The sequence below is a fragment of the Phlebotomus papatasi genome, chromosome 1 (genome assembly GCF_024763615.1).
Source record: "Phlebotomus papatasi isolate M1 chromosome 1, Ppap_2.1, whole genome shotgun sequence".
Classification (NCBI taxonomy): domain Eukaryota; kingdom Metazoa; phylum Arthropoda; class Insecta; order Diptera; family Psychodidae; genus Phlebotomus; species Phlebotomus papatasi.
In genome coordinates, this window is record NC_077222.1 from 112,166,671 (window position 1) to 112,181,513 (window position 14,843).

Here is a 14,843-nt window from a genome sequence, read left to right on the forward strand (position 1 = left end):
ACAGACAATAAATCCTTGCCAAGTTTCTAAACAACCTTTCTGAAAAGAGAGTAACAAAAACCAGTGATAAGCATAGATAAGCTTATGGTAGCTGAGATTCTTTACAGGTGACCTCGAAATGTGTGCAACTCGGGGTGCTTGCAACTCGGAATGCGTGAAAATTCGATTGTGTGTGAGTAGAACTTTTGGGGGTAAAGAATCGCGTCGAGTAAACTGTTTTTGTCGGTCGAAATTAATAAAATTGGCTCGACACGATTCTTTACCCCCAAATTCAAGTCCCAATCATAGGTCACTCAATGGGTCAAGTGGTAGAGCACTCGCTTTATCATGCAAGTGTCCCGGGTTCGAATCTCCTTTAGATCACCAGGAATTTTTCTGGCGTTAAAGGTGTTCGGATTGCATCCAGTAAGCTTCATTGCACTTGATTTCACGGACATGGGACTGTCAACCCCATCCCGTACAAGAAAAAATAATGCATGTCTAGAAATCCCTTTGCGGGGAAGGCCTTGTTCCTTCGCGAAATGTTGTGCCAGCATTATTATTATATATTATTATAGACATAGACCGACATAAAACCTTGATCCTAACAATTAACCGTATCGAGAATAATCACTATGGTAATATTTGGTAATATTATAGATAAAATTAAGAAATTTAATGATATTTCAAAGTGAATTATACTTTGATATAACTCTTCAATAAATTAAACAGACAGAGCCTCATGAAGAAATGAAAAATGTTTTGCGATGGTGAATGAAAAAGTGTAACGATAGAGTAGAGGAGAAATTATGCATCCATAACCGTGTGCATTTGAGTGAATATGACTCCTGCTGTTTTAGCAAACTAATGATGGGGATTCGAGTACGTTTAGCTACACTGACGACCGATGAGCAATTATTTGTTAAATATAGCGCAACAAAGAAAGTACCGATATTAGCACGATATGGCGGTTTGTGGGGCGAACCCGTGTGTATATTGACAATTGATCAACGCCAAGATGTCCTCCTTTGAATTTGCATTCTACATACGTTTGTTTTTGCCATACGACAACAGAATCCCCCATTAATGGGGATGTCATAAAAGTACATTAACTGAATCACTAATGAATCAATGAAATTCCGCTAATTCCATCAAATTACTTCATCACATTAAATGGTGATATGGAAAGTTTCATTTCGATACGCGACTCAATCATTCAGCTGGTGAGTTACAATATGTTGATTATTCTTGAAATCAGACGAGGGAGGTATAAAATGTAAATGCGTCGATAGTTATTCCAAAACAGACGAAGAAAAAGTAAGAAGTCAGAGAAAGAGAATTAGAAGAAATTAAAGAAAAACATACCTCTATTATAACTGAAAATATACATCGAGGCAACTGACCCACAATGGTGCGATCGTACGGTATTATATGATATTTTGTTACTTATGTATAGCACTCTTAATATACGCGTTTGATCGTTGTGATCTCACTGAAATACCAGCCAAAGATAATTAAGGTAGGTCTTTATATGTTTATTCCTTCAGCAGTTTTTATTTAGAACTTGAATTTCATTCACTCTCATCATCCATCGGAAGTTATCACTTTAATGCAAATATTTGAAATTTTTAAGCACAAAAATCATAAGTATTTTCTACAAAATGACAGTTTTGATTTTACTAAGCGTTAAATCTATCAATAAAACATAATAAATTTTAATATATCGTCGGTTGCACTGACCGTTGTCGTATTTGTTTTTAGTGCAAACGACGATATAAACGATTATATGGAAAAAGCCACCTTTTATCGCCATCATTTGTACCAAATGCACATACAAAACAAATTCAGATAGACAACGGTGGATGCAACCAACATTATTTAATGGCACTTATACTAATGAGTAGTAATTTAAATTTGTTCAGTAAAGAACTTGACAAAAAACTTAATCTGATCACTACTTAATTTAAAATTTAAAAATAATAAAGTTTTCCTAGAAGTTTTGGCAAAGGGAAATTAAAGTGGTTTCTATTAGGTGAGATTCTTAACCCATTCAGTCAATGTACGAGAAATACTTGAGATAGAATGTTCATATTTTGGGATTAGTTTCCTACAGATAAGTAGATGAATTTTTTGAAAAGAAAAATTTTTTATCCATTATGGGGGCGCGGGGAGCCTCTGTCAAACACACGTCTTAACGGTCACTGAATTTAAATTCTGTGCATTAATTCATTACAAACTCTATTGCTTTAGATAGAGTAACTATCCAAGAACACCAATTGACAACTAGAATTCAAATCAGGACAGAGGAAAGAGGCCAATTTTAACAAATTCGACGAGATGTCGTATTTTCCGTCCGCCATTTTGAGCAAAAATTTTGCATGACCTTCCGCGAAGCAAGAAAATAATATCAAAATGTATTTTCATCTCTGTCGGACGATTTTTCTCAAGTAATTGAATAACTAACGTTACTAAAAATCCATTCCCGACAGCAATTCAGATGAAAATTTCCCAGAAATAAATCATCAAAAATCACTCAATTTGCGTATGATGTGTAATACAATGGTAAGGAATGGGTTAATAATCTCACCTACTATAATCCAACAAAATTTCATGTCATCCGATCGAGCTCAAATTTGGCCAAAATGTGTTTCATCACTTCCTGATCACTAATATATGGGTGGCTAAGTTACGTTCCCGGCCGGCCGGCCGGCCGGCCGGCCGCTCTTTGGAGCTTAATAGCTCCTAAACTAAAAGAGATATCGACTTGCGGTTTTCGGCAAATAATGGTTATAATAGAACCGGAGATATGAGGGGTCAAATTTCACAAAATTCAAAAAATCATATCTCCGGTTCTATTTGACCGATTTTGATGAGTGGGGGCTCAAACGAAAGATCTCACAAAATGCTACAACTTTTTAAAACATTTGAATATCGTGGAACCAACACAAGTTTCAATATCACATAACCTCAATTATCTCGACACGTGCTTGACCTTTCTTAATGATTCCTTCTACATAATAGTAGAGGACATTTATGACTATATTTCGTCCGTAGATCATTTTTCGGTCAGACAATGCCGTCTATCCGAATTTGTCGTTTAAGTGTGAAAATAAATGATTTTTCCCAACGCTTTGAAACCACTCAGATGCCAATTTGACTGCTTCTACTCGACCAAGACACTTAAAATAGGGTTTTAAACGGAAAGTATCACAAAATACAACAATTCTTTGATATAGTCGCAGATCATCAAATGAACACTCGGGGCGCTCTGGGCGAAAAAACGAGTTCAGAAACAAACATTTTCGATTATCTCGGCTTCAGATTACTCGATGAGATCAAGTTCAACGGCAAAATTATAGAGAATATTCTGGTCTATATTTCACCCATATATCACTTTTCTGTCAGTCCATCCAAATCTTTGATATTTTGGTTTAAATACAAAATTTGTATAATTTCACGAATTTGATTCAAGATAACAGAATGGTGTCCCCCAACTTCAGCTCAAAATTGAATTTGCTTGCATTCCGAGTTAGCTCACATTAAGAATGTCACCTACATGAGCCGTTTAGGATTATCTGTCTCTTTTGGATTACAACTGACCAAAATTTAATATTTTATTGACCAAGTTTAATTTTGTTATTGATCAATTAAGTTCTTCGTTAGCCTAATTTAATTTTTTCTGATCGAATTGCTCATTGTTAATTTGTTTATTGCTATTTTAATCAAATATTGTCGAGTAAATCAGTATTTGTGCTAACTGCATTTTTTGTGTCTGCATTCGTTCTACACGCTTTGTAGCGATGCGTCACTTGCAAAGGGAATGCAGACTACATACACGAAGCATATGCAGTTAGCACAGTTGCTGGTCTAACCAATAAAATTTTCAAAAAAATTACTAGGGGGAAAGTGAGGTATTTTCAAGTAGTTGAATTTTTTATAATTGATTTTGTAAGGTGCATATAGGTGAGATTCTTAACAATCTAACCTATCCTAACAAAATTTCATGTCCTTCTTTTTGCCAAAATCTACTTGGCTACTGTCAAATTAAAAATATGTTTGAAATATTTTTTGCATAATGCTTGAATTTAGTGTTTGTTCTTGAATTCTTAGTATCTCTAAGACCGAAAGACTCAGAAAATCAAGCAGATCTAAAACGTTTACTAATCTTCGTAAATTTGAAAAATTTACTACTGAAAAATTAAATTCAAATAAATTTGAAATTATTCGCAAAAGTCCTAGATTTTCATTGAGCTTGAAAAACAGAATGATTGCGCTTCATGTTTAACTAATCAACATTTAATGTTTCGTGAAGGAATTATGTGTTGCTTGTTTTATAATCACAAGTAATTTGTGAAATGGCAACACTTAATTTAATAATTATTAATGTCAATTGAAATGCTATTATATTTTTCTATAATTAATTTTAATGTCATTTATCACAAAAATTGAAGTTTTTCTTTGATTGTATTTTCTTATCAAATTGTATTATAAAATATTGCTATATTTTCAGATATTTTGCTATAAGGCAGATTGGCAAAAATGATCCGAAAATATAATTTCCAATAGTTAAATAATTATATATTTTAATAGCATGAAAATAGTAAAATATTAGTATTAGAAACGGGAAAAAAATGTGAACGGGACGTTACGAACCATCCTTACACTTCATTAAATACAGCTTAAAGTCATGTATCATGATTTTTACGTTTAAATTCAATTTCACATCAATCTGACCTCTGAATTAAAGTTCATTAATTAGAACAATAAGTCTTACAAATTTTTGAATTAAAAAAAGAATATGGTAGCTTAACCAAGAACCATAAGTCTAACAGTCAATTTCAGTTGTACGCTCTGTGAGAAAATTCGAGCAATTAGATCATTTAAGGGAAATCACAAGTATATAATATACGTCGGGAGTCAAATGATTAAAACAGCATACTGTGCCAAAAGAGAGATCATAGTACAATCACGGGGCTCCCTTTAGGAGAAATTTTTGCAGGTGAAAGTTTTCTTTTTCAGAGTTAGTTTGGATTTGCTGATCAGAAATTTCCATCAAGAATAGATTTCTTTAAAAATTCCGTATAGCTTATTTTAAAGTAGAAAGACCGAAATGAATGTTTTGGAAAGATGAATTTGTATTTGATTCTCCATTAATATAGCTTTAGAATGGAGAATTTTATTTGAGTGTTTTAGTTGTCAATAAGCTCAATTTTTTACAATTTTAACGATCAATACCTATGTTACAGAGCTAAATACGTTTTCCCAATAAATTGGTTGATTTATTTGGAAACATACAAAAAAATCATATTACTATTGCCCTTTAATCGCTTCAAAAGCAAATCAAGAGATAGATCCTTGCCTTGCATTGTGAGGGAAAATGCACTGGAAAAGAAATCTGTATCAAATTTTAATTAATTGCCGGATTGATAGTAGATGTGCTGCTGAGGTCACAACTCGAACAGTGTTAGGTGTTCAGTTTTGATTGTATCGAATGGTAAATAGTTGTTGAGTCGTGGGGATTTGGTAGGTTAGTTGGTTATTATGCTCTCTTCATCATTTCGCGGTGAGGCCTACTTTTGGCGCACTTTTGCCTGTGTCTAGTATGTGATAAAACTACACAATCTAATGAGTTAGGACAGTCAGTGGGTAAAAAACTTTTTTACACTTGTAATTTTGAGAAAATTTTCATGGGTCCATTGCACTTGAGCTGGTTTTCTCATGAAGGGTAGGTGTAATTTGAAAGAGTTATTTTGGCGCTCTGTCTTATTGCTTCGTTGCCGATTTTTTCTTTAAATGCTGGTGTACTTCTCAAAAAAAGTGAGCAGCAAGAGATACGTTATATGAACAGGTAAAACGGGTCACCAAAGTAGTGTTTGAACAAAATTTCATCGGTGATGTAATAAAGTATAAAATGCTATACACCGCAGCATAGTGAGGTGCAAAAAAAAGAAGAGGTATTGTCATGGTGAAGTGTCTTTTTTTCTGAGGACAAGCTTCTCATCTCTCAGATGAGGAAACAAGACAGAGTCTTTCTTTTCTTTCACCTATTGCAAGTGTTTGTCATTTTAACAGTTTTAACACTAAAAGAATTGATCGCTTTAAGATACAAAGGGGTGGCAATGGCAAAGCAACTCAGACTTTCCGCAATGCTCGAAATTGCTATGTTTAAAGTTTAAACACTCATGGTAAATCTCTGCTCACAAATTGAAGCTTTTCGGATGGTATGATATATGTTATTTTTATTAATATACAATGGATTTAAATAAACCGATTCACGAATCACCTCAAATCTTGCCTAAATTCACGTAAAATTTCTGATACAAGTAAATATTTTTGGAATCGTTTCGTTTGGAATCGTTGGAATTTAAAGTGTATTTAAAAGATTTGTAAAGAATAGGTAAATCAAAAAACTTGTTAAAATAAGTTGAGAATATTCTCCAAACTCCAAAGCTTTTTTATTGTTTTACTTCAGAAAATTGTTATAAGGAAAGATTTAACATAATTGAAAAACATGAACAAAACGTCCATCTAGCCAATTTACAAACATATCTAAAATGCAAAAAAATTATTGGAGGCATTTCTAAGATAACTTTAAAAACATGAATTAGGGGTTAAAGTAGAGCGGAAATGGAGATGATTTTTATGGTGTCTTTGTTGGACTATGGCATGAGTATATTTGCTACTTCTGGACCGTTTGCATTTTAGGTATCATAAGGGACAGACAGTATTATACAATTTCCGCAAAATTATAGCATAATAAGACTTCATGATTGTGAGGGTGGAGGTTGGAAGACGCTAAGTTTTTAAGGTTACGAGAAATAGAAAGATTATACATATTGTTCTCTCTCAGTGTAATTTGAGCATTACAAAGCCCTCTAAAACTTTTCTGTGCGTTTTTGGCGTCTGGTACGTAAAAATCTTGTGTTAAGCATAAAAATGTTGTGCTTAACATACCATCACAATAAGACAGCAAAAAGAGATAAAAAACTTAAATGTCCGTACAGCAAAATATAAGAGAGGAGGTATTTGTGCACATACGAGATATATGCATATTATATAATTTGTAACGAAATAAAAATTATATGTATTATAAATTAAAATCTTACCTAATCTTGCCGTGTGCTGAATGGAGCTGAAGAAGTTGTTCCAAACTTACGTTGGGGCTCTTTTGTGAATTAAAGAAATTGGTGATCTCTTGGTGATCTCTTCAGCAAACACACTAAATCAAACACGCTACCACCTCTAAAATTGATCCTCAGGCGTTAAGAAATTTTTCCTTTCCAAATCTATCTGATGTTTTTTTTTGTGTTGAAGTTATTGTTTCAATCCTCTCATTAGCAACATCACTTTTATAATTTTCACTTTAGTATATGATCCTTTTCTGTAATCGTATAGAATTAATTTCTTCGCTCAGTTAGATACCACTTTGGTATTGCGGCAAATGAAGAAATTATAATGAAACAACTTGTCTTAATTCGTAGTCGCAACACTATCGCAATTGTACGGATCGATCATAATTTCACTTATGTAACACTTTCTTTGTGAGACGATGGTGATGATTAAATTGTGTGTGTGTTGTCTTAAAGACTGAACGCGAGATATGCAAAAAATAATATCCCGTATATTTTTCTAAATAAATTAAGGCACTTTAGCACTGAATCCTATGATCGTTATATATAATCCTTTTTCCTACGAAACTTTTTGGCACTAACTTTTATTTTTCTTGTTAAAAGAAAAACAAGCAATTGTTGATGGTGCACCACAGCGAATCAAATAATATCTTTATTGCAAGAGAGAAATGTTACAACTTTATGGAGATTTCGAGTTAACAAAAAGTCTTTTTTATTTGATGAACGAGGAGCGCGAGCTGCGTGTGAAGGTGTATCCGATCCGCTGGATGATTTTCAACTGAATGGAATCTCAGAGGCGAGCATTCGGACGACACTGGTGCTATGGGTTCGATCCCTCCCTCCATCTCACTCTATAGATCTTTTCTTCTGGCCACTTCGATCACTCTTCCGCACACTTCTTACCACCAAACATAGGTATTTTTCGTGCAATGGGCATTATACACGCAGTCAGTCAATGGGAGCTTTTACTGCATTTCGGCATTTAGGTGAATGGAACTCTAGTTGCTCACCAGACTCCGTTTCTAGCAGTGTAGTGGGAATGTTTCTTATAAAGTGAAATCACAGTGAAACCTGCAGTGGCGTAGTAAATTTACCCGTCACTCGGGCTTTCCATTAGTTTTTCTGTTTTTTTTTTTAATTATTTTTTAGTAAAATGAAATTTTGTGTAGATATGCTTTAACAATTGGGTGTCTCTAGTTGAAAAAATACGTTTCCTGCAACAATAGATGTTTTTCATTGAATTTTAAAAAACAGCACTTTTTGAAAACCCCAAAAATACACGACAAACACAGGACCTTTTTATTTAACTCTGATATTGAACAATTTAGAATATTTTTCGAATGATATTTTGGACATTTTTATTTTAAACAAAAAAAATCACTCCTGTTTCGACTTTAATCCGCGAAGTGCGCCACTTGTATAATGCTTGAAAAAATGAGTGGCGAAAAATACTTACACCAGCCGAGAAAAGTATAAGCCCTTTTCATCACATTCAAATTTCATTAATTTCTTTACAAAACATTATAAAAAAAATATTACAACAAATCTTAGTTAATAAGAGATTGAATTTCAATCAAAAATATCAAATACTGAAATACTGTACAGCAAAAACATAAAATAATGCAGGACTATCTCTTAGCGTTGACAAATTTCTTAAGAATTCCATTTCTCTTTTTAGGAGATTGATCACCTTTCTCGGATTTTTTTAAACTGCAATTAATCGAGTCGGTAATTAACCTGATATGATTTTCTGATTCATTAGACTAGACAGAGGTCACGAAATAATAGTCGTGTCGCAATTTCATAAACTCATAATTTTCTTAATATATGATTTTAATTTATGTGATTTAATTTATGTGGCGAAAAACTGCTTACTGCTGAAAAAGTACTGACTTTGCTCTACTATAATGAAAAGAGAAAAAAGTTCATTGAAGTCAGTTAACATAAATGAGAGTCGGGATAATTTCAGTATAATAATGGTCGTGGTGACGGGATATACTGGGGTCGGGTAAGGTTGGATGGGGACGGATACGACCTATCGTTGGAAAGGTCTTGATTTCAGATGCAACATACTAAAATATCATCGAAATCGCTTTATAAATACCGGTGATGTGGTTCGGTTCGGTCAAATAATTTTCCATTACAGTTCGGGCCAATATAGAGCGAGAGCTAAGTGTAACATAAAATTGGAAAAACCTCTCGGGTTGAAAGTACCGAGATATTCGACATTGAATTTTTCGTTTAATCGGACCTTTGATTATCTAATGAAGTTGAGATCTGTCAAAAGAGCATTGTAGCATTTAACGAGAGCATTGTAAAACATTTTATAGTTAGAGACATTTTAAAGTTATTTTTTCAAACTTGCTCCAACCAGTGGCAGTCAAAATCCCGAAAAGGCCATAATCCCTCATACATCACTTGTAGAGAGTTCCACGTGAAATATATGTGTATTATTGTTAATATGTGTAATACTATAATTAATTTTTGACGGCTTCTATCCAAAACTGTCTCAAAAATATTCGTTTAAAATAACTGTTGTAATATAAATGGTATGATTAAAATTTGTCAAGGAAAAATAATAGGATGATTACTATTTGTGCAAAATCCGACCCACAACAGAATTTTTCTTACAAAAAAAAATCATATTTTCAATACCTTTTAATCCAATACTTTAATTCTCCTTTTTTCTAACAGTGTAGTTACCATTTTTTAACAGTAAAACTTCGGTGAAACATGCTTGAAACATAATAAAAATAAAATTGTACGTAATCTCCGAAGGATTTTTCAACTATTTTTGATGTTTGAAATAATATCAGATTTGAAATTCCCTTTAATAATTCAAGTAATTTTCTGAATTTTCCTCACTTGTTGGCAATTTATACTTTCTGTGGTCAAGTCAATTTAAAAAATAATGAATTGAGTTTAATCATTTCTTTGGCTATTGGTTTTTGTGCAATAGCTCTATTTTGTTTCTTTCATTTTCTGTCCAGATCAAGTAGCAATTTTCCACATCACTAACTTGTACCTACTCATTAGTTTGATATCACACTTTGAAGAAAAATGTAAATCGCATTATTCAACTGGAGTTCAATATGCGATATTTATAAGTGTCTCTTCCTTGTTGAGTGCGATGTGATTGCAGAAAAGTGGTTGAATTCAATTGGCAATAATCACGATAGATATTTGATTCTACGCTGTAAGGATCGATAGATTATGATTATATAGTCATTTCATTAAATTACCTTTAAAGATCGATTAATAAAATATGTGAAAAAACATTAAAAGTTCACAATAGATTTAATGCCGTTTAATCAAATTTGAATATAAAATTTCAAACAATAACTGTTAAAGATATCGATTTTTCTACGATTGTTGGACGATTATAGTCGCATCATGGCATATTTAACCTCAAATTGGAGCGAAAACAAGAAAAAATAACGTAGTTACATAAATTATGAAAAACATTGTTTTACAAGTGAAACAATTAAAAGTATTATGAAATAGTGTCCGCGATTTAGTTATAAATCATTTGTGCGTAAGAGTATGCAAAGACAAGTGCCATGAGTGAGCAGAACTGGAAAAATGCAGTAGCAGGAGCAAGTTCCGGAGCAATAACACGATTTCTTTGTCAGCCGCTGGATGTACTAAAGATTCGCTTCCAAGTCCAGATTGAACCATTAAGCTACGCTTACCATACTTCTAAATACAAGTCTATAATCCATGCACTGACTGTGATATATAGTGAAGAAGGAATCCGAGGTCTTTGGAAAGGTCATAATCCTGCCCAAATTCTGTCAATCGGTTATGGAATCACACAGTTCACGGTATACGAGAGAGTTAACAGAAGTGCCGAGACGATAGATTTCTTCCAGAAGCACAAGCTCTTGAAGAACTTCTGTTGCGGAGGATTTGCAGGAGCCACTGCAGCATTTGTCTCTACACCACTGGATGTCATCCGAACAAGGCTAATTGTGCAGGATGCTGGTCAGGGTTATAGGAACTCAGTCCAAGCTGTTGGGTTGATTCTAAGAAAAGATGGTATACGTGGATTGTATAGAGGCTTTGGACCATCCCTCCTGCAGATTACTCCACTGGCAGGATCAAATTTTATGTTTTACAAATTCTACTGTGGCCTATTGCAAAATCTACTAGGTGCGAAATCTCACAGGTTAGTAATTTAGATTCCTAAATGTTTTAAGCAAAATTTGTTATTGACAATGATAAGGGAAAGTGATCTTATGAAGTTGGTTCTGTTGGTTAAAATAGTTAAAATGGTTTGAGAATTTAGCAGAGAGAGAGAGAGAGAGTTAGAAGTGTAGCATTTGGTTCATTTGTTTGACAATCGAGTCGTTATTTTTCCTGGTTGCAAAAAATGTCTCAAGATCCAACTTCTAATTTCTAATCTAATCGAAGATTTTTTGTTTCTGAAATTACTTACATTTTTTTTCATTTTCTATTTTGTGCCGCTGACAGTGAATCTCAGAAAATCTCTATCGCAATCCGATTTTTTTTAACAAAATTTTAACCCATTCACACAAGATCATTTTTACCTCACTTAATTACTAAGGTGGACTCTGTGAATCCATATCATTGCAAAACTTCACTTTAATTTATATATAAGTATATATATATATATATATATATATATATATTAATTATTCAAAAATTTTCAATCTTCGAAAACCCTTGTGAAGTTTTGGAGAAACCAGAAATATTCAATTTTTATTTTGAATTGTAATTTTTTTTAATCATTTTAAAGATGTAAGGATATTAAACATATGCTGGCGATTTAGATATTTAAAAATATTCTTATATAAATTAAAACCCATTTTTATCCTTTAACCCTTTAAAGATAATTGGAAGACCAGAGTCCCATAGAGGAAATATTTTCATGACAACCTAAAGTTATTCTTATGTTTGTACGTATTCGTAAAGTAGGAGGTTGTAGGAATCTAGGAATTTTTTTGCAAAATTTCAGTTGTAAATATTCAAGCTCAAAATGTAGCAATTTTCATATTGACGAACAAATTTTATAACTTTTTCACATTTTCAATTTCTTTAAGCAAGCACTTCTTGTCATTAGAAACCACAATAACTATACATAGTATTTTTCATAAGAAACATAATTATTATTAATTAGTATTGTTAGAAAAAATTACTTAAATTTTCCCAACATCCATAGAGGTAGAAAACCAGTGATAAGTCCGTATAAGCTTATGGTAGGTGAGATTCTTTACAGTCGACCTGGAAATGCGTGCAACTCTAACAAGGGAGGTCATCGAGTCATCAAATTCTGATTGGCTTCATATTAAGAACATAGACGGGGATAGGCATCATAAGGATTGTGTCATACTCAAAAACTGCTTTTTTTCCTTTAAGAAAAGCGACCAGAATGATTGCATACAAAACTGTATATGATAAAGAAAGTCCTAGAACCAGCAGATGCAGCAGTGGCACAGTGGGCAAGCGGGCGGTGATTTTAACGCTAAGGTCTCGAGTTCAATTCTTGCTTAGCGCCGTTTTATTTTTTATTTTTATTCCTATTATTTTTTTTAATCATATATACATTTATTTATCGTTTTTTTAATCACTGACCATTTTTTTATCATTAATATAGCAATATTTGCTTTGCACTGTAATATACTCGTAATATGAATGTTTAACCAAAGAAGCGTTTTAAAAGCTCTTTTACGCGTTCGCTGATTTTAATTTTTTTTAAAGGAATAGAAATTAAGAATTCATCCTCATATGGTCTTATTTGTCTTAGATATACATAGCGTTATTTTTATTTATTTATTAAATGGAAGCTAGTTTTATATAAAATTTCCACTATTTTCCACATTTTCTTCGCGATCCGGAAAATAGCGACTCAATGTTAAGCAAATGGACCAACTTCTACACTCACTCTAAATTCTGAATTCATTTTAACATCATAAGATTACTCTCTTTTACAAGACAATGCTTAAATTTGTTTCGATTTCTGACGGTCAAAGTAGAAGAATTTTGCTGAGCAGTATGCATTTTATTAGTGACCTTCCTACTTGGGGTCTCCTGCTTATGGGCAGTTTAACGGGCTTTTCATCCAGAGCCTTGGTTTATCCTCTCGATGTGATTAAGAAACGCCTGCAAATACAAGGATTCGCTCAGCATCATCAAACGTTTGGAAAACATTTTGAATGCGAAGGATTCATTCAATGTGTCATCCGAACGTCTAAAACTGAAGGCTTCCTGGGTTTCTACAAAGGTATCGTGCCCAGTATGTTAAAGTCTGGGATAACAACTGCGCTAAATTTTTGCATTTATGATGAAACCAAGAAGATTTTGGCACAAATCTAGCAATATCAGTAGTTTCTCAAATAAAACCACTCTAGCATAGAAATGATGCAGTCTAGCTGAAGTGTGAATACCATCTGTGATTTAATTCATTGAAAACAATACAGATTGAAAACAAAGCACAACTTTTACCTGTAAAATAATTAGGGTAACAAATGTGTTCCTTAGAGAAGGTTGCAAAAAAGGAGAGATAAATGTGTATGCGAGATGATATGCCTCATCCCCCTCATCCCTATTTCGTGAATAAATGAATGAGCAAATAAGGTCTGCTTAAAAGTACTTGAAAGAATGATTTCGAAACAAATTCTTAATTAAATTTCATCATAAGGCCGATGGCTTCTTTAGGGAGAGCAATCCACAGTGCTCAAGTAGTGAACATGTGTCTTTGTAATTTTTTTCTTCACAATTCCTGCACTCTCGCGAGAGTCCCTTTGAAAAAAATGGCGAAAGAAAATTCGCTGTGTGCTCGAATTTACTAATTTAAGTATTCCTAGGATTTTTTCATGGATCAGATTTTAATTTTAGCTCAATTTAAACTTGTGGTTCATAAATCATCTTAATCTTAATTTAAATTTATTATAAATATTTATGTATTTTGAATTTACAATAAAAATTGAACTATAGGTTTATTACTGATTTAAAACAATTTGTAAGAGCTTCAAGGGGGTCAGTGGATAGAGTAGGGGCTCTATGACTGTGAGGTCTCGGGTTCAAAGCTGAGCAGCAGCAGAAAAAGGTTTCTCATGCCATATCGACTTTGAATTCGTCCAGTGAATGAATGAATAATAGTAATGCCAATGGTGCATATTGGCAAAAAGTGAACGCCTAAAAAACAATAGAGGCTGGTATGAAAAAGAGTTTCGACATGAAAGTGGTACTTCAGTCGATACACAAATATTCACTGTCACTGATCCCAAACACACACCGAGATGGGCTGCTGTGATATAGTAGAGGCACTGATTGCCCACAGAGCTGTGATATAGAACGGCTACCCGTATCGGGGGGTAATATAGAATAGGAGTGGGGAAGCATAAGGGACCCAATCGTGGCCTGGATGCATCAGTATTCCGAAATGGAGAACTGACCCCTGGCAAAATCTCTAAAACAATTTGTAACTGGCTCGTATTCGTCATTTTAGACTTTTTACATCAAATCCAATCTTGATGAAATCGGTTTAAAAATAAATCTTTTAGAGTATTTTTATCGAGGGGTATTTCATTGCAGACACGTAATCAAATTAGCTGAGAAATGTTTATAGAACTTCTACTCTAGAATCACAGAATCACCTCCAAGAAACATGGAAACGTAGCTAAAACAAGGGTTAAGCATCCAAAAAGTTAGAGAAAAGTTTTTTAAAAGTTTCTAGGAAACAAGCAAAGGTTTCTAGAAGGAAGAAAATGA

General features: G+C 33.3%; 2 protein-coding genes across 2 annotated transcripts in view; one reads left to right on the top strand and one right to left on the bottom strand.

Annotated features, from left to right (window-relative positions):
* Window positions 1–7,889, bottom strand: part of LOC129798758 (fatty acyl-CoA reductase wat-like) — a 39,012-nt gene extending 31,123 nt beyond the window's left edge. Inside the window, exon 1 of the mRNA XM_055842094.1 lies at window positions 7,086–7,889. The gene's annotated coding sequence lies outside the window, so the exon portion shown is untranslated. The remainder of the gene's footprint in view (window positions 1–7,085) is intronic.
* Window positions 7,890–10,490: 2,601 nt separating this feature from the next.
* Window positions 10,491–14,071, top strand: LOC129809627 (mitochondrial thiamine pyrophosphate carrier). The gene is made up of 2 exons (XM_055859585.1): window positions 10,491–11,277; window positions 13,139–14,071. The coding sequence occupies exons 1-2, from the start codon at window positions 10,670–10,672 to the stop codon at window positions 13,443–13,445; spliced, it is 915 nt and encodes a 304-aa protein (XP_055715560.1). The 5' UTR covers window positions 10,491–10,669; the 3' UTR covers window positions 13,446–14,071.
* The last annotated feature ends 772 nt before the right edge of the window (window positions 14,072–14,843 follow it).

Bases quoted from the DNA above. Each gene is read 5' to 3' on its own strand.
- LOC129809627 (XM_055859585.1), top strand. From the start codon at position 10,670: ATGAGTGAGCAGAACTGGAAAAATGCAGTAGCAGGAGCAAGTTCCGGA. The intron at 11,278-13,138 runs GTTAGTAATTTA...GCATTTTATTAG, and splicing joins CTAGGTGCGAAATCTCACAG to TGACCTTCCTACTTGGGGTC.